General features: G+C 41.6%; 1 protein-coding gene and 1 pseudogene across 1 annotated transcript in view; both read right to left on the bottom strand.

The window, feature by feature from the left end:
* LOC148006609 (uncharacterized) overlaps window positions 1–24059 on the bottom strand; it is a 2902548-nt pseudogene that overhangs the window by 2462656 nt on the left and 415833 nt on the right.
* The window catches only part of LOC147995903 (uncharacterized), a 57779-nt gene that overhangs the window by 5454 nt on the left and 28266 nt on the right, over window positions 1–24059 (bottom strand). The window contains exon 3 of the mRNA XM_087638934.1: window positions 20035–20121. Within this exon, the coding sequence (XP_087495060.1) occupies window positions 20076–20121 (46 nt within the window). The 3' untranslated portion in view covers window positions 20035–20075. The remainder of the gene's footprint in view (window positions 1–20034; window positions 20122–24059) is intronic.

Genomic DNA, 24059 nt, shown 5'->3' with positions numbered 1-24059 from the left:
TACAAATGTATTAATCAAAATGAGGCTCAGTATTTGGGAACAGATCTTCATTTTCTCTGTAGAGTAGACCATGAAACCCTGTTAGTTCCCAAGAATCTCTTTTCTTAGAGGAGTCTCACCAGATAGTCCCAGCTATCCTGAAACTTAAGATCTTCTGCTGGGATGTGGCACTACTCTTGCCAGCTCAGTCACCTACTATCTCAGTGTCAAGGGTACGCTTGCTGTGAAGAGGACAGCCATGTGTAAGATGACTCCTAACCCTAAGAGAAAGCTCGGGTTAGGAAGGCTCTGGAAGGATGAAGGAACGCCCATTCAGAGCCTGCCCCACATGTGGCCCATATGTATACACCCACCGAACTAGATAAGATGGATGAAACAAAGAAGTGCAGGCTGACAGGAACTAGATGTAGATCTCTCCTGAGAGACACAGCCAGAATATGGCAAATGCATAGGTGAATGCCAGCAGCAAACCACTGAACCGAGAATGGGACCCCCATTGAAGGAATCAGAGAAAGGACTGAAAGAGCTTGAAGGAGCTTGAAACCCCATATGAACAACAATGCCAACCAAACAGAGCTTCAGGTGACTAAGTCACTACTCAAAGACTGGCCCTGGGCTCCAACCGCATAGGTAACAATGAATAGCCTAGTAAGGGCACCAGTGGAAGGGGAAGCCCTTCATCCTGCCAAGACTGAACCTCCAGTGATCGTGATTGTTGTGGGGAGGGTGGTAATGGGGGGAGGATGGGGAGGGGAACACACATATAGAGTGGGAGGGGAAAGGTGTTAGGGGGATATTGGCCTAGAAACCAGGAAAGGGAATAACAATTGAAATGTAAATAAAAAATACCCAATTTAATAAAGATGGAGAAAAAAAAATGACTCTGGAAAATGGGACCTAGCCAATGATATCAATCCTGTGTTTGCATGAAATACCAAAGCTCAAATTATTCCAGACTATGTAATTTCCTCAAAAGTCAACAATCAAGAATAAGAGGGAATTGCTAAAAAGAGGTATTAAGATTCACTGAATCATATAACGAGATCTTTGTTCACTGGGGCAAGTATTCATCATTCTAGTCTAGGTTTCTACTGCAATAATGAAGAGAGTTGAGGTTTTCTTCAGTTCTCTACCTCTCTTTCATTCTGTGCACTGTCTACTAGCCATTACCTGTACCCAAGTGTATTCATGATACTCTGCTGTACTGGCTGGATTCTGCTACCCTGATGCAGACCTGAGAAGAAATTGCCTCAATCACACAGGCCTGAAGGCAAGTCTGGGGGAGGGGCGTCTTCTTGGTTAATGATTGGTGGGAGGAAGAGCAGTTCACTATGGGTGATACCACCCTAGGGTATCATCTCTGGTTGTGTAAGAAATCAGGCTGAGTAAGACAGAGGAACCAAGCCAATAATAATGTTCCTCCATGGCTTCTGCTCCAGTTCCTGCCTCCTTCTAGGTTCCTGTCTTGCTTTAGTTCCTGCCTTGGCTCCCCTAATGCACTGTGTGACCCAGGACAGTAAACCAAATAAACCCTCTCCTCCCCAATCAGGTCAGTGTTCGTCCCTTCTGTGATTTGTTATATTCAGTTGCTAAGGTTTCTTTTCATTTTTTGAGACACACTCTCATGTAGCTGATGATAACCTTGAGCTTCTATTCCTCCTGCCTGCACCTCCCAAACACTGGGATACCAGGTGTGATACTAAACCCTGTTTGTGTGGCACCAAGGTCAAAACTCTGGTCTTTGTGTCCTCAAGGCAATGTTCTACCAGCAGAGCTTCAACTCTTGCCCTCAGTTGGTGCATATAGAAATTAGGGTTGCAAATAAAACACACCACAGAAGACAAAACTCCAGGCTGAAAAAATGACTTAGCAGGGAAAGCCACTTACCTACAAGAGCTTAGAGCTATACCCAGAATCCACGTGGTGGGGGAGAGCAGAAACTCTGACAAACTGGATTCCGACCCAGACACCTCCCCACCCACCAGCTGCCTCCAACCTCCAACTCCCACACAGTAATGTAATTTTAAAAACTGAAACCAATCAGTAAGAAGAGACCCTGGAGCCCCAGCCCATCCCACAGCAGGGTATTGCAGCTGGGAAACCTCTTGAGTTTGGAAGTGGACAGCTTCAAAGCTTCAAAGAGTAAGAAAATACAAAACATGCAAGAGTGGAGCAAAATAAATGCCTTCTAATGAGACATAAATCAATATCCTGGCATTTGCCACATCGCCTGGTGGGAATCTAAACAGTTAATTTACCCTCCACACTGAGGTCGTTTATGAATGCTCACAGATTGAATTTGTCTCCTAGAAAGAAAAACTGTATCACAAAACAGAACAGACATGCTGGCCTGCCTGTGACTAATCCCTTCACAGGAACTACTCTCTTCCCTACCTGAATATGCATATGTTTCAGAAGAGGCCTGCAAACTTGAATAATGTATGACCTCTGTTGGAGGAAGAGATTCCAGGACTAGGAAAATGTTCTTCTCCTTGGAGGGGCACAGCAAAGCATCCAGAGGGAGCTAGGACCATGATCCTGAGCTACTTTAGTTTACAAATGTTGTCCTCTGGGCATTGTGATGCAAAGTTTCAACCCTTAAGACAATGATACTGACAGGAAAAGAAGCCTAAGAGACAGTGATAAGTATGGAAACACTGAATGGGAGGCAAAGCCCACGCTGAAAGGGGAGGTAGCAGAGTTGTCACTCAGAGTAGTGGTAGGATAATTCTGACTTGCATTTTATGTTATTCCATTGTCTGTAGTTTGTCTCATTTTATTAAGGGTGAGGCACACCAAATCTGTCAATCACTCTGGTCATGTCTCACGCTGCTCCTTTCTGGCGCACGCCTGTGTCTTAAAAATTGTAGTATTTCAAGCACTCAGCCCTCCTTCCAAGGGCTCTAGGTACAACCTGGGGAGAAAGAGTCTTTAAGCTAGAGGGTAAGAGGTTAGAGGAGAAAGGATAGAGGCCAACTGCTAAGTCTGTTCTAGAGTCTACACTACAGAGCAGGTGAGATGGAAACCAAGAGTCAATACAGATCACAGAACAGGAGGGGACACTTGTATGTAGAGCCCTTGGAAATAGGGCTGAGTGCTTGAAATAATATGATTTTTAAAGGCAGAGCACCTGGACACCATCAGCATCTGGGAAGGACCAAGAATCACAGAGTATTAGAATGAGAATTGGTACCTGCATAGCCATAAGAAGCCGTGCGTGTGCATGTGTGTGCCCGTGTGTCTGTGCCTGTGTGTGTGTGTGTGCAAAAAGCATGTGAGGAGAAAGTTGTGTTTCCCTACTAGAGCCATAAAGGCCTTCATACACCTGCTCACACACACATGCATGCACATGCATGCACGTGCAAGCGCGCTTGCACACACACACACACACACACACACACACACACACACACACACCACACACACAGATACTATCATCCATTCACTCTGGTTCTTCACTGCCTCCTTTGATGCTTTCCAGAAATATCAAAATTGCAGGAGAGGGGCAGAGTGAGTGTAACCGGAGTGACTGATAAAATGAACCAAAATACAAACAACCAGGTAACGTGAAATCCAAGTAAGAAACACCCTATCTACTCTGCATAAGAGATCACCCCTGTATCCGTACTTCAGAGATGTATTGACTATGGCTCGGCCATTTACTTCTGACATAAGCACCTTTCATAATTTACTTAAGACTATTCGTAAAACTGGGAAGATAGTTATACTTACCGCCTATAAGTTGAGAAAGTTTTAATTAAGATAATATCTGCAAGGGTTTTATCACAATGCTCTGCAGATAAAGTGATCGGCAAATTTTTGCTCTGTCACTCTATCTGCCCATGATCTAGTTTGACGGAGAAGCAACTATGGGAAGCCACAACGTAACTACTGTGGGCTAAGCTAGTATTGCAAACTACAAAGACAAAAGTGTCCACCTGAAGTCAATAGTCTCTTAGGAGCACCAACTGGACAGACACCTGCAGAATAACCTATTGCAGCACTAGCAGAATAACCTACTGGGGAGACTAAGAAATGGATTTGTCTCTGGCAACGCTGTGGGTAAACCAGTCAGCATGATTTCTGGTGATGGTGCCAAAAGAACGCTGAGACGAATAAAAGCCTCATCTACCTCCGCCCCATTATACTACTCATAATTTAATCCTTAACAATACCTGATTGAAAGACTGAATCATGATGCCTCCTCTCCAGAAATCATTAACCTGAAATGCGCCCACTGAGGCAGTTAGTTATGACTGGATATTTTTATGTAGCCCCAAGAACAATGTTTTTCACAGCAAGCCCTAGTAGTTCTGCAAAAACATATAATCACTGCTGGTTCTGGTTTCTATGCCTGACAGATAGTGCAGGAAAAAGAAGGAATCTTTTAAATATTGGACACCCTGAAGCTCCCGAGGTCCAGCTTAGCTCTTGGTTTTCAACCAGCGACTTTCTTAGAAGCCACCAGAGGTTATTATCAAATGGTTTCTGGCCACTAGAGATGGTGTCCCTCCTAAATGTCCTTCCAGTGCATAGCACAGTCACACACTCCACATTACTCACTGGTAGAGATTCTTCACCTACTGCTCACTGTTAGTCAGGCTGAAATACAGGGCTTTTCTCTTCACATCATCTGCTTCCCCTTGGCAGAATCCCACCATAGCAGGAAGCTGCGGCTGGACACTGTAGGATTCTTTGAGGTGACTTCCAAAAACGGAAGACCATTGGGAGGATAGAGAAAGAGGGCATAGTAATCACATTCATCGGATGCCAGAACGGCCTGGAAAGTGTTCAGCTGTGGACAAAAAGGAATTGCAGACACCCTTAAACAAAGAAATAAACAAAAGAAGAAAATCAGAACACAGGTAAGGTGTTCCAACAAGGGGGCGGAGGCCAGATCCTTTTTAGGATTTCCCCATGTTGGTTTTGAACATAATCGCCTTTAGAATTCCGTCTTCAAATTACAAATATAATTTTCTAAACCATGCTTTTTTTTAATCTTTTCTACCAATTTAGATCAATAGTTAAATAATGCATAAATGAAACACTGGTTTAAAATCTTTAGGATTGCTGGGAAGAGGATGAAGAAGAACTAACTAACACTAAGGATATTTGAAAAAGCCATATGAAGGGCCAGAGAGACAGACAGTTAAGGGCATAAGCTGCTCTTCCAGAGGTCCTGGGTTCAATTCCCAGCACCTACTCGCCCATGGAAACTCACCCCTGCTTGTAACTTCAGTTCCAGGACTTCTGACAGCCTCACACAGACATACAAGTAGGTAAAACGTCCACGAACATTAAAATACAAAAGCCATATGAAAAGCTACTTGCCAACTTACAACGAACGTTACAAGGTGGTTAATTCTCCTTCCACTGGCTACAAGTTCTCAAAAAGTCCAGAGGTAGATGTAGGACACCTTGCTCTCAAGTTGTTGGTCGAGGATATCACAGAGATGATACCAGAGTTGTCAATTCTCATTGCTCAGGGCTACCCATCAGAATGTGATGGTAAGATCCTATAGCTGATGACACCACACATGTAGGTCAAAGAACTTGAAGAAATCACACAGACCTGCCTGCACAGTACTTAGCAGGAAGCTTCCACCCCTGCTAGCTTTATGATGCTAGAAGATGCTATGCAGACTATTCTCACTCCACTGTGACTACTCAGGGCTACATAACAAAAGCCCTGGCAAGATGTACTCATGGGTGTGCCATAAATGGCAGGAATGTAATGAGGATCACCAATCATTTTCTGGGTGGATTCAAGGTCCGCACTAAAAGAGGAAACTATTGCCTGGCATTGTAAATCTGGTCAGTGAATAATCCCTTGAATACAGCGAAGCCTACTCATGAGTGAGGGGCCACCACTGCAGCATGGTCCACTCACTAGGGACCATACCCCTAAAGAAAACCCATCCCTAGCAGTTCTCAAGTGACAGAATCTTCTCAGCTGCAGGCAGGGGCTTCAGTGCCCTACGACATCCGTGCGGGAATGTTGAGTGGTTTGCTCTTCTGCTGGACACCAACTGCACTGAGTTTGTGAGTTCAACGACCATATCATGAGAACATGTCATTGTTTTGATCCAACTCCTTCCGACCTTTGGCTCTTAAACTCTTGAACTCTTTCCACCTCTTTTCTTTTCCCTTCCCAGGCTCAGCTCCACTAAGCCCTCTACACAGTGTTAAAGGGTCCCCACCCCTACTAAGTGCTTCTTCCACCAAAGAATTAGTTAAGGGATGATCCACTGTCTTAGACTCTGTAGTTGGCTTCCCTCACTAGATCATATATGCTTTACAATTTAATAGGGAACTGGGGAGACATTTCTCTTACAAATACTCGCTTTATAAAGAAGGTGGATGACAAGAAGGAAAAGAAATCACTTATTGGTATCATTACCTCTTCATTTTGCTAAACAAGACAAACTGCCACAGCAAGAACCTCAAAACTGAATACAAGGAACGAATGTGTCCCTGTGTTTTTTTCTGCCTTGTTCTAGAACATCTCAACTGTTACTTTTACCTTTCTGACACGTAATGCTAAAGTACAGCTTTGAGGTTTGTGTAATAAGACAAAGAAATGTAGATATTAATATGGTTTCAAGAAAAAAAAACTCTGTAGCTCCTCTGTATTCTCTAAATGGAAGAGTCTGCTTACCTTCCTTGTTTTTGAAAAAAAAGTTCATGAATTCAGTCCCCACATTCTACATTTGTTGCAGCTGTAGTCCTCAAGTACATTATCTGCAGGACTTGACCCTCCCCAGAAAAGTCAAAACATCTAAGTTTCCAACTCGGGTACACAAAGAACATGTGTCATCCATCATCAGTCAGGGTAGGGCCAGAGGCTGCCTAAGCTTTATTTCAGTCACAACAAAGTTCAAGTGTTCAAGTAGGAGATAAAAAGCCAAACAAATAATCCCATCCTTAAATAACGAACTGTAGAGGCTCCTGGTATGGTGGCCACAATCAACTTCACAAGATAAGGGAGAACAAAGGTTCTAAATTTACAGAAATTCCATATGATAAGGGCTGTCTACATGTGGAGATCTGAAGGCAGGAGGGAGGAGGTCTGGGAAGAAGTGAGGAGCCTGTGATGGGAGAGCCTGGCTTTTAACCTGGAGATCTGCACATGTAGTACCTTATTTGCTCTATGTCTTTTCTCTGTCACCTTTTGGCGAAGCACTCACATCAGATGGAGAGTTTTTAATTTCCTCATCCCCTATAAAAGAGGCAAATAACAGAGGAGAAAACAACAAAAACTTCCTATTAATATAGTTTATGATCCCAAAGTACATTCCAGAAGAGTTCAGCTGCTTGAAATCTGACACACATGAACCACTTGTCAGGGCTACAGACTTCCACACAGAATCACTAAGAGGCCACTTCATAGGCCCTGAAGAGCCCCTCCTTAGAGACTCCCTCTGTCTGACTCTTTTCCAAAGGGAAAGGCCCTCACATTCCCAGAGACAAGTTTTCCAAGAGTCCTCCACACCGGTTCTGAAGGTAAGCCCTCAGTTGCACTGCCAAAACCTGTATAAGATTCATAGCCTCCCAACCTCCCCAAAGAGAAAGAAAGAGTGCCAGCTAGGAGAGGAGCTCTCCACAGGTTGGGGAGCAGTACAAAGAGGATCAGGTCAGAGTTGCCCAGCTGCAAGGTCTCCAGTTTCCTGTTCAGACAGAAAACCAGAAGGCTTCTCAAACATACCATCCAACAAGGGTAAAACATCAACCAGCAGAATGACATCTTTACAACAAGGGATTTGTCTATTCAACCTTACCAAAATGATAACAAAATAAGAAATGAGGTGATTCCTTCCTGGGGGACAAAGTTCAATGCTCAGTCTTCCTTAAGGACACTTTCTCTGGAAGTGTAAGGCCACTGATTCTGGCCTCCGATGTTTGGTTGTATGTTACTTTTTCCCCATTCCCATGGGGACACTGATGTGCTTGGGGTATTCCAAATTCACCCCTGTACTGCAGAGTTAAGAGAATGCCTAATGCTTTCACGATGGCATAGTGTATCCTCCTTCATATGTAGTCTTCAAGGACACCTAAGCAGTTTTCTTCAACCCATTTTTATATATCTAGTTATTCTCTATCCTCTCTGTCTTCACTGACATGTGGTAAATTACACACGTACTGTTTCTGTGGACTCTAGCTCCATAAATTAAAAGCTCTAGTTAAATTCAAAGTTCTTGATCAAGAACTGTCACCTCTGCACCAACTCAACACCCACCGTTCCATGTTAAAGCGTCCAGGGACCAGCTGTGATGCATACTATTAGCTGTCAATCTGATGCTATCTACAACCATCCAGGAAACAGTCACCAGGCATGTTTCTGAAAAAGTATCTTGATTAGATTAATTAAGGAGGGAAGACCCACCCTAAATATAGATACCACCATTCCCTGGGCTCAGGCTTGCACTGCATACAAAGAAGAAAGAAAGCTTAGAAACAACACCCATCTTTCTCTGCTTCCTGGCTAGAGATACAATGTTTCCATCCTTTTCTGAAGCAACTTCCATGCTGCCATCCCTCTCCCAGGATGCAGCCCAGACTAGGGCAAGCTCTCCTACCACTCACACTCAGTTTCCATTCCTGTGGTCCTTCCAACCCAAAGGAAATTCCTCATCAACAAAAACCTTTGACATACTATCTAACTCAGTTCTAGATAACACCCTCCTCCCCAGTGAGAACACAACAGCCTTCCCCTGACACCAAAAATACACAGAGCAACAACGACGACGACGACAACAACAACAACCCTAACAACAGCAACAACAACAAAAAACGGTACCCATCATTACTCAGATCTTCCGGCCATAACCTCTTTGCTTTATGAAGTGACAGTTTAAGAAATCTCAGATTAACTAAATGTACATTTGTTCATTTTAGTAATGCAGTTGCACCATGCCATTCTTGCATGCCAGGTAGAACACTCTGTCACACCCAGTGTGAACATCCTGGAGTGAATGAAGAGAGCAGAAACATTTCACACTGTAAAGATATTATTCCTCTGATGTCATTTCCAGTGACTAATATTAATATTACTATAACAGATGTAAGAAAACTATGTAGAGATCACAGAATCTTCCAAGCAAAGGAGATTGGTGTGTGCCAAAATCTACGTCAAAAGTAAAATAAAATCTATCAAAGCCAGAGTTCAAACCCAGGGTCTTCAAAGTATTCAGAAGAGCCTTCCACAGGAATAATTGAAAACACATCTTGTGCTCAAAACCTAATCGACTGGAACATGTCCTGAAGCCCATTCAGCCTATGGCAATATCGGAAGAACAATATGGACGTTTGGAAAAGTTAAAAAAGAAGAAAGCTACAGAATTTTCCCCACCAAATTCCCCTAGAAAAAGATAAGAAAAACAAAGGGGAAAAAACCCAGAACAGTAATTTGGAAAACCCTCCATTTAAAAAGTACTTATAAAGAGGGCCAGAGAAGTCTCGAAAGGTAAATAAATCCCTTGCCTTGAAATCCGAGTTCAGTTTCAGGAACCCATGTAAAAGGAGAGAACTGGTACTGGGAGGATCTCCTCCCAATCTCTGCATGTGCACCCTGCTACGTGCACACATAAATCATACAAAACCACATACCATTCATGTCCTACACACATACCATACACAAACCCCACATATATATCGTGAACACACAAGTGGCCTCAATGCAGTATTCACATACCATACAAATACCACATACTCACACACAACATGCACACACCATATGCATAAAAACACACCATACAGACACACACAAGCACATACATCATGCACATACACACATCATACACACATACCATACACAGACAAACACGTCACACACACATATTTATACACATATACAATCACACACATCATGCACATACACACATCATACACATAAACCATACACAGACACACACATCACACACAAACATGTACAAACACACACATAATGCACAAATGCAAACATACATACACATCAGGAACATGCAGACACACAATTTCATATACAGCATAAACATAGATTATTTACATACACACTGACCATACGTAGACATACATATTCACATGTAGCATGTAAACATATACGTACACATACATGCACACAGAGAGAGAGAATAAAATGAAATAAAACAACAAAGTCCTTACATAAAGGAGTTCTACCACAAGATCGTTACATGGCAGGAACAACACATGGCCTTGGTTAATTCTCATGACAACCCTAAAAAGTCAGCACTACCATGTCAATCTACAGCTTAGAAAATGAAGACTGAGGGATTGTGTTTTCCAAGACCACTGCTTCAAGTGTTTTCTGCCTTGTTCCTGACTTCACAAGTACCTGGAAGGTGTAATGTAAGAATTACTGTGCCTATAGGTGTTACTCATTCATGAAGGACTTACTTAGCTAACCTTCATGAGGACTTGTGTTCAAGTCCCAGAACTGCAAAATTGAAGGAAGAGCTGGGAATATGGTTCAGTATGAGGAGTTGCTATTCAAGCATAAGCACCTGAGTTTGATCCCTAGAATGAATACACACTGAACAAAAACAGTCATGGTGTCTGTCAGTCCCAGATGTGTAGTCCCATAAGAAGGAAGGCAACTCTGCAAGCCTCGTCATCCAGCAATCAATCCTTGCTTAGCTGCTGAGTACTGGGTGAGAGGGAGGTGTGCCTGGAAATGATTTGAAAGGGAGCTGGATAGAGTGCTCAGCAGGTTAAAGGCACTTACCTTGGAAGCCTGATGAGCAGAGCTCAATTCCCAGGCCCCATCAAGGGGGATTAGCAGAGAGTTGACTCTGAAGTTGTGCTGTGACTACCACAGTGTCAAAGCATGCACACGTAAGCAGAACAAATAAATAATTTTTAAAAGGTGGATAGTGCCTAAGGAATGACCCTCAGAGTTCTTCTATGGTCTGCACACACGTGCATCTCCACACAAATGTGAGCCATGCATGAATGTCTTTGTGCGCCTGCACGTGCTCACACATGTGCAGGCACACACAGAGACACAGGTACCGCATGCATGGACACCAAAAGGAAACTGTCAACGACTGTTTCTAATGAAATGTTGCTACTGAAATGAGAATCCTAAGTAGTAAACTCATCTCTCTGGGGCTGTAACCTTCATGTCAAATAAACACTAAAACACTTGGGACCCACCGCAGCCTCAAGACCCCGGAGCCTCAGTGCAAATGCTTCTTGCTCTAATTTTTCTTTTTGGTTTGTTTGTTTGTTTTTTCTGTTGCAAGAGGCTAGCTAATTCAGCTGAATTTTCCTTGGGAGCAGCAGAACAGTAATTTCATAGTGAGGTTATCATCAGAAGCATCCTTCACAGCAACTTCACTCCAGTTCACAGTTCCTTTGAATATGGCTCCAAGAACTGTCCTAGCACCAAAGCCACAATGAACGCTAAAACGCTAACCTTATTTATTAGATGTCTTCAGAAAAAGCGCAGCGATTGTTACTGTAACTACTTATATGATTCGTGTACAGAAAATGGGTCTTGTAGCAATGAATATGCTAATAAGAGCACCAGTGGAAGGGGAAGCCCTGGGTCCTGCTAAGACTGAACCCCCAGTGAACTAGATTGTTTGGGGGAGGGTGTCAATGGGGGGAGTGTGAGGAGGGGAACACCCAAAAAGAAGAGGAGGGGGGAGGGGATGTTTGCCTGGAAACCGGGAAAGGGAATAACACTCGAAATGTATATAAGAAATACTCAAGTTAATTAAAAAAAAAAAAAGAAAATGTGTCTTGCATGAAAAGTGTAAGAAAGGGGAAAAGTATGTCTTCTAAGGTGACTTTGCCTCACTTAAGTCAGATTTGGAAATTATTTTCTCTTCTGTGATATAAACAGTTATTACTGTACTTATCCTGTGGGACTGTGTCGAGAAGACAGTATAAAACACTCCTGCAAGAAGGTAAGGAGAGGGGGGCAGAGGGATGGCTCCCTGGTTGAGATCATTGGCTCTTCTTCCAGAGGACCCATGTTCATTTCCCAGCACTCACATGACAGCTCACAGCTGCAGGTACTCCGGTCCAGGGTATTCGATGGGCACTGCATGCAACCGTGTGTAGGCATATGACCCATGTGCATAAACACAATTTTAAAAATTTAAAGAGAAGTCTGATGGTGTGAACAAACAGACTATTTAACAGTTGTCTAAGTAGTTTGCCCTTCGACCCTTACTAACTAAGGTCACCAGAAAGACTGTGGCTCAGCTAGTAGAGTGCCTGGTCAGCCTGCACTCTCGGTTCAGTTCCCAACAAATGGGTAGGGTGTGATGTTGCACACCCACTATCTCAGCACAGGTCAGTCAGGTCAAAAGGATCAGAGATTCAAGCTCATCCTCCATTATGAGGTTTGAGGCCAACCTGAGATGCATGGTGGGTGGGGGGATCAAAAGCAAAACAAAAGGAACAACATAAACGTCAGACCCCCCACTTCAAATCGTTCAAGGCTGCCTACTTCCAGGAACCAATTGCAGTCCTCAGAGGGGACAACGTCTCTACCCTTGAGTGCTCCTGCATCAGATCCCAGAACCCTGCTCTTCTGAAAGACACTGTGCCTGCCATGCCCCTAGTACATTAACCTCCAGCACACAGGCTGATACATGCTCTGCCTTCTATCCTGGAGAAATTGCTTGCTCACTGAAACCTACCCTAATGGAATCCATGAATCAAGATGGGTTAGGAGGAAGCTCTAGCTGGAGAGTCTACCATATTACCACAACAAAAGGTTATCAATAGTGTTCCTACTAAATGTAAGAGAGGCCATTCAGAGTAAGAGCATTCCGCTTAGAGTCTATGTCTATTTCAGTTCCGATATAAGGAAAATGTGTAAAAGTAGTTTCTGAATTAACAAATATCAACTATGTTCAGATAGAGATTATATATGATATATATGACTCTCTGCATATATAACCCTAACCCTAACCCCTTACTCCTAACCCTAAACCCTAGCTCCTAACCCTAACCCTGTGACATAGATTTTTTTTAACATCACAGGAGAAGCTGGGAAGGCAGCACAGCCTATGAAGTGCTTGCTGTGTGTGCATGAAGTCCTGATTTGAGTGGCAGCACCCAGATCAAAAGCAGGTCGTGGCAGCACACTTGTAATCTCTGCCCTGGAGAGAAAAACAAGCAGATCCCTAGGGCTCACTGGCCAGCAAGCCTAGCCTAACTGGGGAGCCCCAGGTCCCAGAGAGACCCTGAGTAGAAAGACAAGATGTCTCCCAAGCAAAGACATTTAAAGTTGACCTCTGGTTCACACATGCGTATGCACACATGTGCATGCACACCCACAGTCTCGCTCATAAATTAAAAAGTTTTAAAAAGACTGTAAGAAAATATAAATATTAGAATTGGCGACCTAGTTGCTTGTATTAGAAAAGTTTATTTTTTTCCACTATAAGCTTGATATTAGATAAACGTTTTAAAAAGAATGTATGAATGAATGACTGAGCGAATGAAACTTAACAGTAGGGACTGTCTTCTCTAGCCCTCTAGCTGAGCCTTCATGCTGGTCCTCAATTTTTATAATAGTTCTTCATGAGGAAAATGGACTTGACAAACAGATCTTATATTCCATACTATTCTTACTGTTGGCAAACTTTCCCATATTGATGTAAAAGGGTAAAAAAAAACCCTCCTAAACATTAATGATTGAACAAGGTGAGCATTCAACTAAGTGCGTGGCTCCTGAGCTAGGCTTTGAGAAATTAGAAATCTACAGAAATAGCCAAGCCCAGGAGTTTAATGTAGACCTTGTTCTGTCTGAGAACAGAATTTTGACTAGATGTTGACCATTCACATCATTGTGTTGAACATTGAGCGTCCTATTTACCCAGTCCATCCCTCTCCTGTATTCTGCTGAAATCTGTGGCACTGCTCTGTGTAAGGTGAGGCCATTATGGAGCAAGGCTAGTCCGGTATAAGGCATACCCTATCATTGGATGAGAAGGAAGGGCAGGTGGGGAAATCTCTAGGAAGGAGGGAGTAGAAAGAGAGGTGAGGAAAATCAAGATGGAAACAACAGAGCAGGATGATCCAGGTCCAGGTGGATAGTTTTCCAAAGCATTGTTTAAATTTGGCTTATGAGAAAAGAACAGACTTGTAGAGATAACAGTACTTGTTTGGTTCACATGGTATAAAAGAAACCAGTATGTTTACTTCCCTTTGACTCACTCTTTTCGTGAGCTACATCTTAAAAGGACAAAGTTTTGCATTTTGCCATATATTCATAAGTGTATGTTCATCCAAATTACTGGCAGTATTTCATTATTTTTTCCTACGAAGATGTTGTCTGATTCCTGGCAGCTGCAGTGACTGGTTTTTGCATGATGCTGGGATTCGGACTGCAGGCCTCCTGATCGCACAGCAAGTTCTTTCAACCTGGGAAGTATCTGTCTAATCACCAGAGCTATAGTTTATAAGGAGGCAAATATAGATTTAAACATGGACACTAAGGGAGGAGAAACACACATGAAAGCATGACAGGCATGAGAGAAGGGGAGGCAGATGTGGGGAGTTGAACTGTGTCAACCAAAGACAGAGTGAGCTGGGGCCAAGAACAGATAATTAGAAAAACTTTTAATTAATTAATGAATTAATTAACTCATTAATGTATTCTGTGTCCATATGTCTATAAATGTTAATGTGTGTATATGGAGACCAGAGGACAAATGAGTGGGGAGGTCATCCTCCTACCCCATGGATTGTAGTGATAGAATTTGGATCCTCATGGGTGATGACATGTTCATTTACCCCCTTTTAAAAGTGACAATTTTTATTTTTATTTTTTTGTCTGTGTCTGTGTATGGCAGGATTTGTATGTGTGAATGTTGTAGAAATTGTTTAATCCTCACACAGGGTTTCTCCCCTGCCTCTGACCACTTAGTTCCAAGATAAAAGACACCCACAAGCTTTATATTTACATTAATCAGCAAAAGAGCTGGGCAGATATGGATCCTCTTGCTGTTATGTCTGTTTCACAGCCAATAATCCCATTATAAAATTAAATTCCCTATGTCTGGGATTCTCTTAACACCAATTAGCCAACCTACCTGACCCATGGAGGCTTCCTCTTCCCTTCACATTCTTTTCCCCTCATGGTTCTTCTCTGATGCCAGAAGTCCTGGAATGCTAAAACCTGTCTCTGTGTCTTCTGCCCAGCTGTTGACTTTTGGCATCTTTATTCACTTATCAGAAATAATTTGGGAAAAGATCACATCTCATCACTTGGGTAACTTGTGGACTCTTGTCTCTGGTACAATCAGGCCTTGGGGGTCTGCAGTTAGCATTACAATGCAGAGCAACAGACTAATAGTCAAAACAAGGAGGTCAGGGGCATCTGGTAGAAGTCAGGTTTCAGTGTAGGTCCCAGGTATTGAACTAATTACATCAGGCTTGGTGACACAAGAACATTTACCTATTGAGCTATCTTATTGGCTCATGAAAAACCTTTTGCAAGCTCCTTTGTCCAGGTGGCTCTGCATATGTGAGCTTGCATGTGTGGAGGCCAGAGGACAACCTTGGGTGTTACTCTTCAGGTGACATCAATAGTACAGCTCGACTTGGCCATCTGGCTAGGGAGGATATGGAATTTCTGTCTCCCCAGCACAAGTGTGTGCCACCAAACCAGGTTGCTTTATTGTTATTGTTATTTTACTTTGCTTCTTGTGTTTGGACTGAAGTTTATTATCTGAGTTTCTGGCCCCATGGCTTTCTATGTGTGCAGGAGAGGACAAAAAATGTCTGTGATAGATGCGTGTATTGTATATGATTGTTCTTGAGTCTAGCATAAAACTGAACAGAATGTTCCTTTCTGGCTTAGTCTTGTTTGATCACACTCAAGGTTTAAGAGGAACTTCTTTGTTGTTTTTTTTTAATTTTTTATTAGGTATATTTTTATTTACATTTCCATGTTATTCCCCTTCCTGGTTTCCTGTCCATAAGCACCCCATTCACTCCCCCACCCTTCCAAGAGGGAGCATCTTTATATCCTCTCACCTATTTCATCTCTTGGGAGATGAAAGTAAGAGGCTCAGGTATTCTGGCTATTTGGGTTACATAGAGTGTGACTCAAGGGAAAAAAGTGCTGAGGAAAGAGTTAAGTGGTGGAGCACTTGCTTAGGGCACACATGACACTGGATTCAATACTTAGATTATGCCCAACACCCTGAACCCCAGTACCCATCCGTTTGGGTGTGAGGAGGCCTCTCCTAGGGGTTTTGTATGATTGGTGACTGAGAGCATATTTTCCTGTGCTTATTGGCCATCCATACATCAAACCTGTTAGATTACTTTTTCAGTGATGATAAAATTAGTTTTAAGTAGCCTATATCTTTATCTCTTATTGCATATAATTTCACATACTTTCTTCGATTTCGTAAGTTGCCTTTTCACTGCTGTGTGATTTGATGCAGTTTTAACTTAAATATTTATTTTCTTAATGTGTATGAGTGTTGTGGATTGGTTGTAATGCTATTTGTGTTCATTTGGCTCCCAAAAGCACATGGGAACCACGTGTCTGCCTGTAAGACTCTGAGGGTCCTTAAGCCCCAATTGGCTCTGATTGGTAATAAAGTTGCTGGTGGCCAATGTCTGGGCAGGGAGACAGAGGTGGGACTTGGGAATCACCATTGCCAGGGAAAGTGAAGGTCCTGGCCTGAGAAATGTAGGACAGGGAGACAAAGACACAGAGACACTGACAACATGTAAGAGTTGGAGATCAAGGCGCATGAGGGCTGCAGGCTTGGGTCTGTGGCTGCCAGTATTGAAAATAGGCTTCAGTAAGAAATAATTAAAGCATATGGGAGGGGAGACTGTTTTAGTTGCAGGGATGTTTGGATGGGTCCAGACATTTCGATGTTTAAAGTATATTAAATAGAAGGCTCTGAGTGTGTGTGTGTGTGTGTGTGTGTGTGTGTGTGTGTGTGTGTGTGTGTGTGTGTGTGTGTGTGTCTGTGTCCGTGTCCGTGTCTGTGTGTGTTTCATTCTCGAATCCAGAACATTTTGGCGGGCGGTGAGGATTGTGATTGTGTGCTGTGACCGGCGGCAGCATCTGGTTTGCTGCTGGCATTCGCCTATGTATTTGCTGTATTCTGGGTTTGTCTCTCAGGAGAGATCTACATCCAGTTCCTGTCAGCCTGCACTTCTTTGCTTCATCCATCTTATCTAGTTTGGTGGCTGTATATGGATGGGCCACATGTGGGGCAGGCTCTAAATGGGTGTTTCTTCAGTTTCTATTCTCAACTTTGCCTCCCTATTCCCTCCCAAGGGTTATCTTGTGCCCCTTTTAAGAAGGAGTGAAGCATTCGTATTTTGGTCATCCTTCTTGGGTTTCATATGTTCTGTGCATCTAGGGTAATTCAAACATTTGGGTTAATATCCACTTATCAATGAGTACATACCATGTGTGTTTTTCTGTGATTGGCTTACCTCACTCAGGATGATATTTTCGAGTTCCACCCATTTGCCTATGAATTTCATAAAGTCATTGTTTTTGATAGCTGAGTAGTATTCCATTGAGTAGATGTACCACATTTTTTTGTATCCATTCCTCTGTTGAAGGGCATCTGGGTTATTTCCAGCTTCTGGCTATTATAAATGAGGCTGCTTTAAACAGAGTGGAGCAAGTATCTTTGTTATGTGTTAGGGTCTCTTTTGGGTATCTGCCCAAGAGAGGTATAGCAGGATCCTCAGGTAGTTCAGTGTCCAATTTTCTGAGGAACCTCCAGACTGATTTCCAGAATGGTTATACCAGTCTGTAATCCCACCAACAATGGAGGAGTGTTCCTCTTTCTCCACATCCTCACCAGCATCTGCTGTCACTTGAGTTTTTGATCTTAGCCAGTCACTGGTGTGAGGTGGAATCTCAGGGTTGTTTTGATATCATTTCCCTTATGACTAAAGATGTTGAACATTTCTTTAGGTGTTTCTCAGTCATTTTGCATTCCTCAGGTGTGAATTCTTTGTTTAGCTCTGAGCCCTATTTTTTAATATGGTTATTTGTCTCCCTGCAGTCTAATTTCATCAATTCTTTGTATATTTTGGATATAAGCCCTCTATTGGTTGTAGGATTAGTAAAGATCTTTTCCCAATCTGTTGGTGGCCATTTTGTCCTTACAACTTTGTCCTTCGCCTTACAGAGGCTTTGCAGATTTATGAGATCCCATTTGTCGATTCTTGATCTTAGAGCATAAGCTATTGGTATTTTGTTCAGGAAATTTTCTCCAGTGCCCACATGTTCGAGGTTTTTCCCCACTCCTTCTTCTATAAGTTTGAGTGTATCTGGTTCGATCCACTTGGACTTAAGCTTTGTACAGGGTGATAAGAATGGATAGATCTACATTCTTCAACATGATTATCTCCCTTTGAACCAGCATCATGTGCTGAAAATGCTATCCTTTTTCCTTGGCTCCATTGTCAAAACTCAAGTGAACATAGGTGTGTGGGTTCATTTCTGGGTCTTCAATTCTATTCCACTGGTCTATCTGCCTGTCTCTATACCAATACCATACAGTTTTTATCACTATTAATCTCTAATACTGTTTGAGGTCAGGGATAATGATTTCCCCGGAAGGCTTTTTATTGTTAAGGATAGTTTTAACTACCCTGGGATTTTTTTTGTTATTCCAGATGAATTTGCAAATTGTTCTGTCTAACTCTATGAAGAATTGGCTTGGAATTTTCATGGGGACTGCATTGAATCTGAAGCAGTCATTACAAGTCTCCCAACCAAAAAGAACCCAGGTCCAGATTGGTTCAGTGCAGAATTCTATCAGACCTTCATAGAAGACCTCATACCAATACTATCCAAACTATTCCATGAAATTGAAACAGGTGAAGCACTACCGAATTCCTTCTCGGAAGCCACAATTACTCTTATACCTAAACCATACAATGACTCAACAAAAAAGAGAACTTCAGACCAATTTCCCTTATGAATATCAACAGAAAATACTCAATAAAATTCTTGCAAACTGAATCCAGGAGCATATCAAAACAATCGTCCATCATCATCAAGTAGGCTTCATTCCAGTGATTCAGGGATGGTTTAACACACAGAAAACCATCGACGTAATCCACTATATAAACAAACTGAAAGATAAAAACCACATGATCATTTCAGTAGAGGCTGAGAAAGACTTTGACAAAATACAACACCCCTTCGTGATAAAGTTCCTGGAAAGAACAGGAATTCAATGCCCATACATAAAGATAGTAAAAGGCATATACAGCAAACCAGTAGCTAGTATTAAACTAAACGGAGAGCAACTTGAAGCAATCCCACTAAAATCGGGGACTAGACAAGGCTGCCCACTCTCTCCCTACTTATTCAATATAGTTCTTGAAGTTCTAGCCAGAGCAATCAGACAACAAAAGGAGATCAAACGGATACAGATTGGAAAGGAAGAAGTCAAAATATCATGATTTGGAGACGATATGATTGTATACTTAAGTGATCCCAAACGTTCCACCAGAGAACTACTAAAGCTGATAAACACCTTCAGCAAAGTGGCTGGGTATAAAATTAACTCAAACAAATCAGTAGCCTTCCTCTACACAAAAGAAAAACAATCAGAGAAAGAAATTAGGGAAATGACACCCTTCATAATAGTCCCAAATAATATAAAATACCTCGGTGTGACTTTAACCATGCAAGAGAAAGACCTATATGATAAGAACTTCAAGCCTCTGAAGAAAGAAATGGAAGAAGATCTCAGAAGATGGAAAGATCTCCCAAGTTCATGGATTGGCAAGATTAATACAGTAAAGATTAGTTTGCCTTTAAAGTGAAGCTATAGGTGACATCTACTGGTATACTTTGTCCAAACTGCAAACAATTACTTTTACTGATTAGTAAATTTTTTTATATTCTTGGTATTTTTCAAAAATTAGAAACATAAAAAGAAAATGTTTTGCTATATACAGATGATTAACTAACTTTAAAGGTTAGAATTTTTGAGCAGTGAAAATATATTCTACCTGAAGCCATATTGTAAACTAAAATGAACAAAAATTATCTAGATATGTAAATACCTTTATTCATTAAAACATAGCCTTTTTCCCAGCCATGATTTTCAGATTTCGTCCTCCAACAACACCTCCTCATGGTAGGCAGAGATTCTGTATGGAGAGAAAAAAAATAAGTCAGTTTTATACCATAACCAACTCTTCATTGATATTTTATCAAGGGAAACGGGAAAGTTGAAAACTCAAATGTCCAATTAACAAAAGACAAATGTATAATCCCAAGTAAACCTTATCAAAATGTGTTATTTTCAGGTTGCTTTATCAGTGCAGTCTGTCCAGAGAACATCCTCCCTACACTTTTAGTCTCATATTTAAACACGTTCCAACTTTCTACTTGTAAGAGGGGTCAATGGGGAATCTATGCGCTCCTGAATAACACTTAATATCCTCTTTGCATAAAACATCAATAAATCCAACTGTCACTTACTCGTTACAATTAATTAGTTAAACAATCTATTAAAATATTTCCTTCATCATCTGACCTAAAATGACTCTTAAACTGTGTCATACAAACAACTCAAGAAAACACACATAGAATAATACATCTACTAAGCAAAATGCACCCCCAAGAACTTCATTAAAAGATCTACATAAGGGACTTCATAGTGTGATAACAAATTTAATACATGAGGTTGCAACGAAATACATTAAAGGAGTATTACTTATTGCAGATCCATGCCAAGATGTGCTCTTGAGAAATGATTACATGCAAGAGATCAGGGGTAAGAAGGTTTGGGGGCGGTGAGGGCCTGGAGACTGGGTAGAATCAGGCAGACAAGAGCAGAGCCATGAGGGCAGAGAAGGGAAGACAAGGTCAGAGGACAGAAAACACTGGCATTCTTAATGCAACACTTAACTGTACTATACAACACCAAGTTTACCAGATCCTGGCATGTCTCAAGCTTCCGGCCTAGGGACTAACTAGTTAAGTCATTGTTGAATCAAAAGAGGCACAAAGTTAAATTTTCCAGGTACAAGTTAGGCCACCACTGTATTAACTTTCATAAATTAATGCAATATTTATATTGCTTTCTGTAATTCTCTAAGATTATATCAAAGACTATTATATGAAGCCTTCACTATCAAATCAAACTAGCTTTGGTAAGATTTGTAAGAATCTTTAATCTTAAAACATATTTTTTCCACACACATGATTCTTAGTTTTTGAAATGCCTTTTGATTTGGTTTCTCTTTCTGACATTTGTATTAACAACATATTATATACATGAAAAATGGCTAAAGACACACGGACGTTTTCAGCTAAGTCCCTAGAGTGAGAAAGAAAATTTAAATGTTTTAGGGGCCTATGTAAAAGGCCCTAAAAATAAATTTCTAATTCTGTGGACTTTGCTCTTAAATTTGCTCTAGGCGGGTACCAGGGTGTTCCATGGCGTGTTACATATCAAGCCCAGAATTGCCAGATGTATCTCATAAATTCTCCTTAAGAGGCTTATTTGCTAGTCTTCATCCCTTAAGAGCCAAAGAAATTCCTATTGCATAATGACTGGTTCAAAGAAACTCTGAATCTATACACATACTTTTAACAGCAAATGATCTGAACATTCTGCAAATGTGTATGTGGCAGTCATTAAATGTAACAACATGTAGTCATATGCATGAGAATGTCCTCACAGACTCTGATATTTAGACACCTAGCTGGTGGTGCTGTTTGGAAGGGATTAAGAGGTATGGCCTTGCTGGAAGAAGCATGTCCCAGGAGGGAAGCTTTGAGAGGTAAAGAATGTTGTTTATCCAGTTTGCTCTCTCTGCTTCTGCTCACCACCATGCTTCCCATCAAGATGTCTATTAAACTATAAACAAAGTTACTTTCTCATGGGAAAAGCAACAGGAAGGTATCTTCCTCAGGTTTGCATCTTAATTGGCAGAGCACCAGGATTCTCTGCTTGAGAAAGTCTGCTTCCTTGGTCTCAGTTTGCTTAGAATGAGAAACACTCTAGGTTGCCTGCAAGCTGGCAAGCTGGGAACAGTGTCCTCTTGCCATTTCTCTACAAATAATAAAATATATCTTCAAACTTAAAGCCAGGTATGGTGTATTACACCTTTAATTTCAGTGTCTGGGAGGTGCAATGAGGAGAATCAGAAGTTCAAGGCCAGCCCTATCTATATAATGAACTCAGGACCAGCCTCAACTACAGAAGCCTAGTCACAGTTCTTAAAAAAAATGAACAAATAAAAGAAAAATAAATGAGAAATAAAAAATAATAACAATTCATTTGATTATTCATTTAAGAGCACGGTATGCTCACAAACATTTCTGCTGTGAAAAGCCAGTGAGAAAATCATTATTGATGGTGTAACAAGGAGGGTATCAAGTCTGACACTGAGAAAGATATGGATATGCATGAGGGGTGCAGCATTCGCCTGTCATTGAAGTGGCTGTTGGTTTGGTGTCAATAATTAAGGAAAAACACAAAACCAAGCAACCCGCACAAGCAGCTAAAACTGTGTTTTCTATAAAACATTGTCCCAAGGCAAAGTCACTTCCCAAGTAGTGGAAATTAGTGAAATAAATATCTGAAGAGAACAAAATTTACAAATACCTGCTACTTCTCCCCAATCGGATTCTTTCCTCTCTGAAAATAATCTGTCAACTCCAGCGGAGTGGCTGAAGAGCAGCCATAATTTTAACAAACCCCACATGGAAGGAATGAGAACTGGAGTTGAAGAATCTTCCAAATGTACTGATCTCTATATTACCAATAAGAACTGAGGTTGGAGAGAAGTCTCAGTGGGTAAGAGCCCTGACTGCTCTTCCAGAGGTCCTGAGTTCAATTTCCAGCAACCACATGGTAGCTCAGATCAGCTCTGTAATGAGATCTGATGCCCTCTTCTGGTGTGTCTGAAGAGAGTGACAGTATACTCATATACATAAGATAAATAAATTAATTTAAAAAAAAGAAATAAGAACAAACTAGAAGTAAACAAATCAAGTTTTCCGGAAATTAAACCCCCGACAACTTCTACTGAAAGGCCAAATACAAGACAAGTGATACATTTCTCCACACTTGCATTGATACTCATTGCCCTAGTTAGGGTTATTATCACTGTGATGAAACACTGAAGGAAGTTGCAGAGGAAAGAGTGTATTTGCCTTACACTTCCACTTGGTAATCCATCACTGAAGGAACTTGGGACAGGAACCCAAACATGGTAACAACCTAGAAGCAGGAACTGGTACAGTGGTCAACCAGTGGTGCTGCTTATTGGCTTCCTCAGCTTGCCTTCTTATACAGCCCAGGACCAACAGGCCAGGGGTGGCCACACCCACAACAGCCTGGGCCCTCCTGTATTAATCACTGAAATAACACCCTATAAGCTTGATTACAACCTGATCTTAGGGGAAGCATTTTTCTCAATTGAGGCTCCCTCCTTTATGATGACTATAGCCTAGATTGAGCTGACATAAACATGGAGAGCATATTCATATGTACACAATCATATTTCACTGAAACCAACAAGAATCTTGTTTCACATACTCAAATAGTATCATGAAAATATATTAAATTGCCATTAACTGCACATGTGATTGGGTAGCAAAGAGTGTTTCAGTCCAGCTAGGACTACATAATGTTGGGGTAGAAATCTCATTTCGCATCCAGACAAACCAAAATGGGACAACACGGTTCCATATGGAAATGTTTAATGAGAGAAGAGTAGAAGAGGAGAGGAGTGAAGACCGGCCATGAGCATGTGGAAGGACGGGGGAAGGAGAATGGGGAGAGAAGGGACAAAGGGGAAGAGGGGAAGCATGGCAAGAACAAGAAGCAAGAAAGGAAGAGAGTAAGGGAATGAGGAGGGGACAAGCATCCCCTTTTACAGTGCCAGGCATACCTGGCTGTTACCAAGTAACTTAACTGTGGGAGTGGAGCTTAGACATATAGTGAGAACCTGTTTCCAAGAAAAAAAAAACAAAAACAAAAAACAAACAAGGAAAATGAACAAAAAAGTTTTTTCCAGGACTGAAGAGATGCTTCAGTAGAGAAGAGAATATAATACTCTTGCAGAGGATC

This window comes from Rattus norvegicus, chromosome 2 (genome assembly GCF_021556685.1).
Source record: "Rattus norvegicus strain SHRSP/BbbUtx chromosome 2, alternate assembly SHRSP_T2T, whole genome shotgun sequence".
NCBI lineage: Eukaryota > Metazoa > Chordata > Mammalia > Rodentia > Muridae > Rattus > Rattus norvegicus.
Note: the sequence above shows the minus strand (reverse complement) of the source record. Positions and strands in the feature narration are given on the sequence as shown.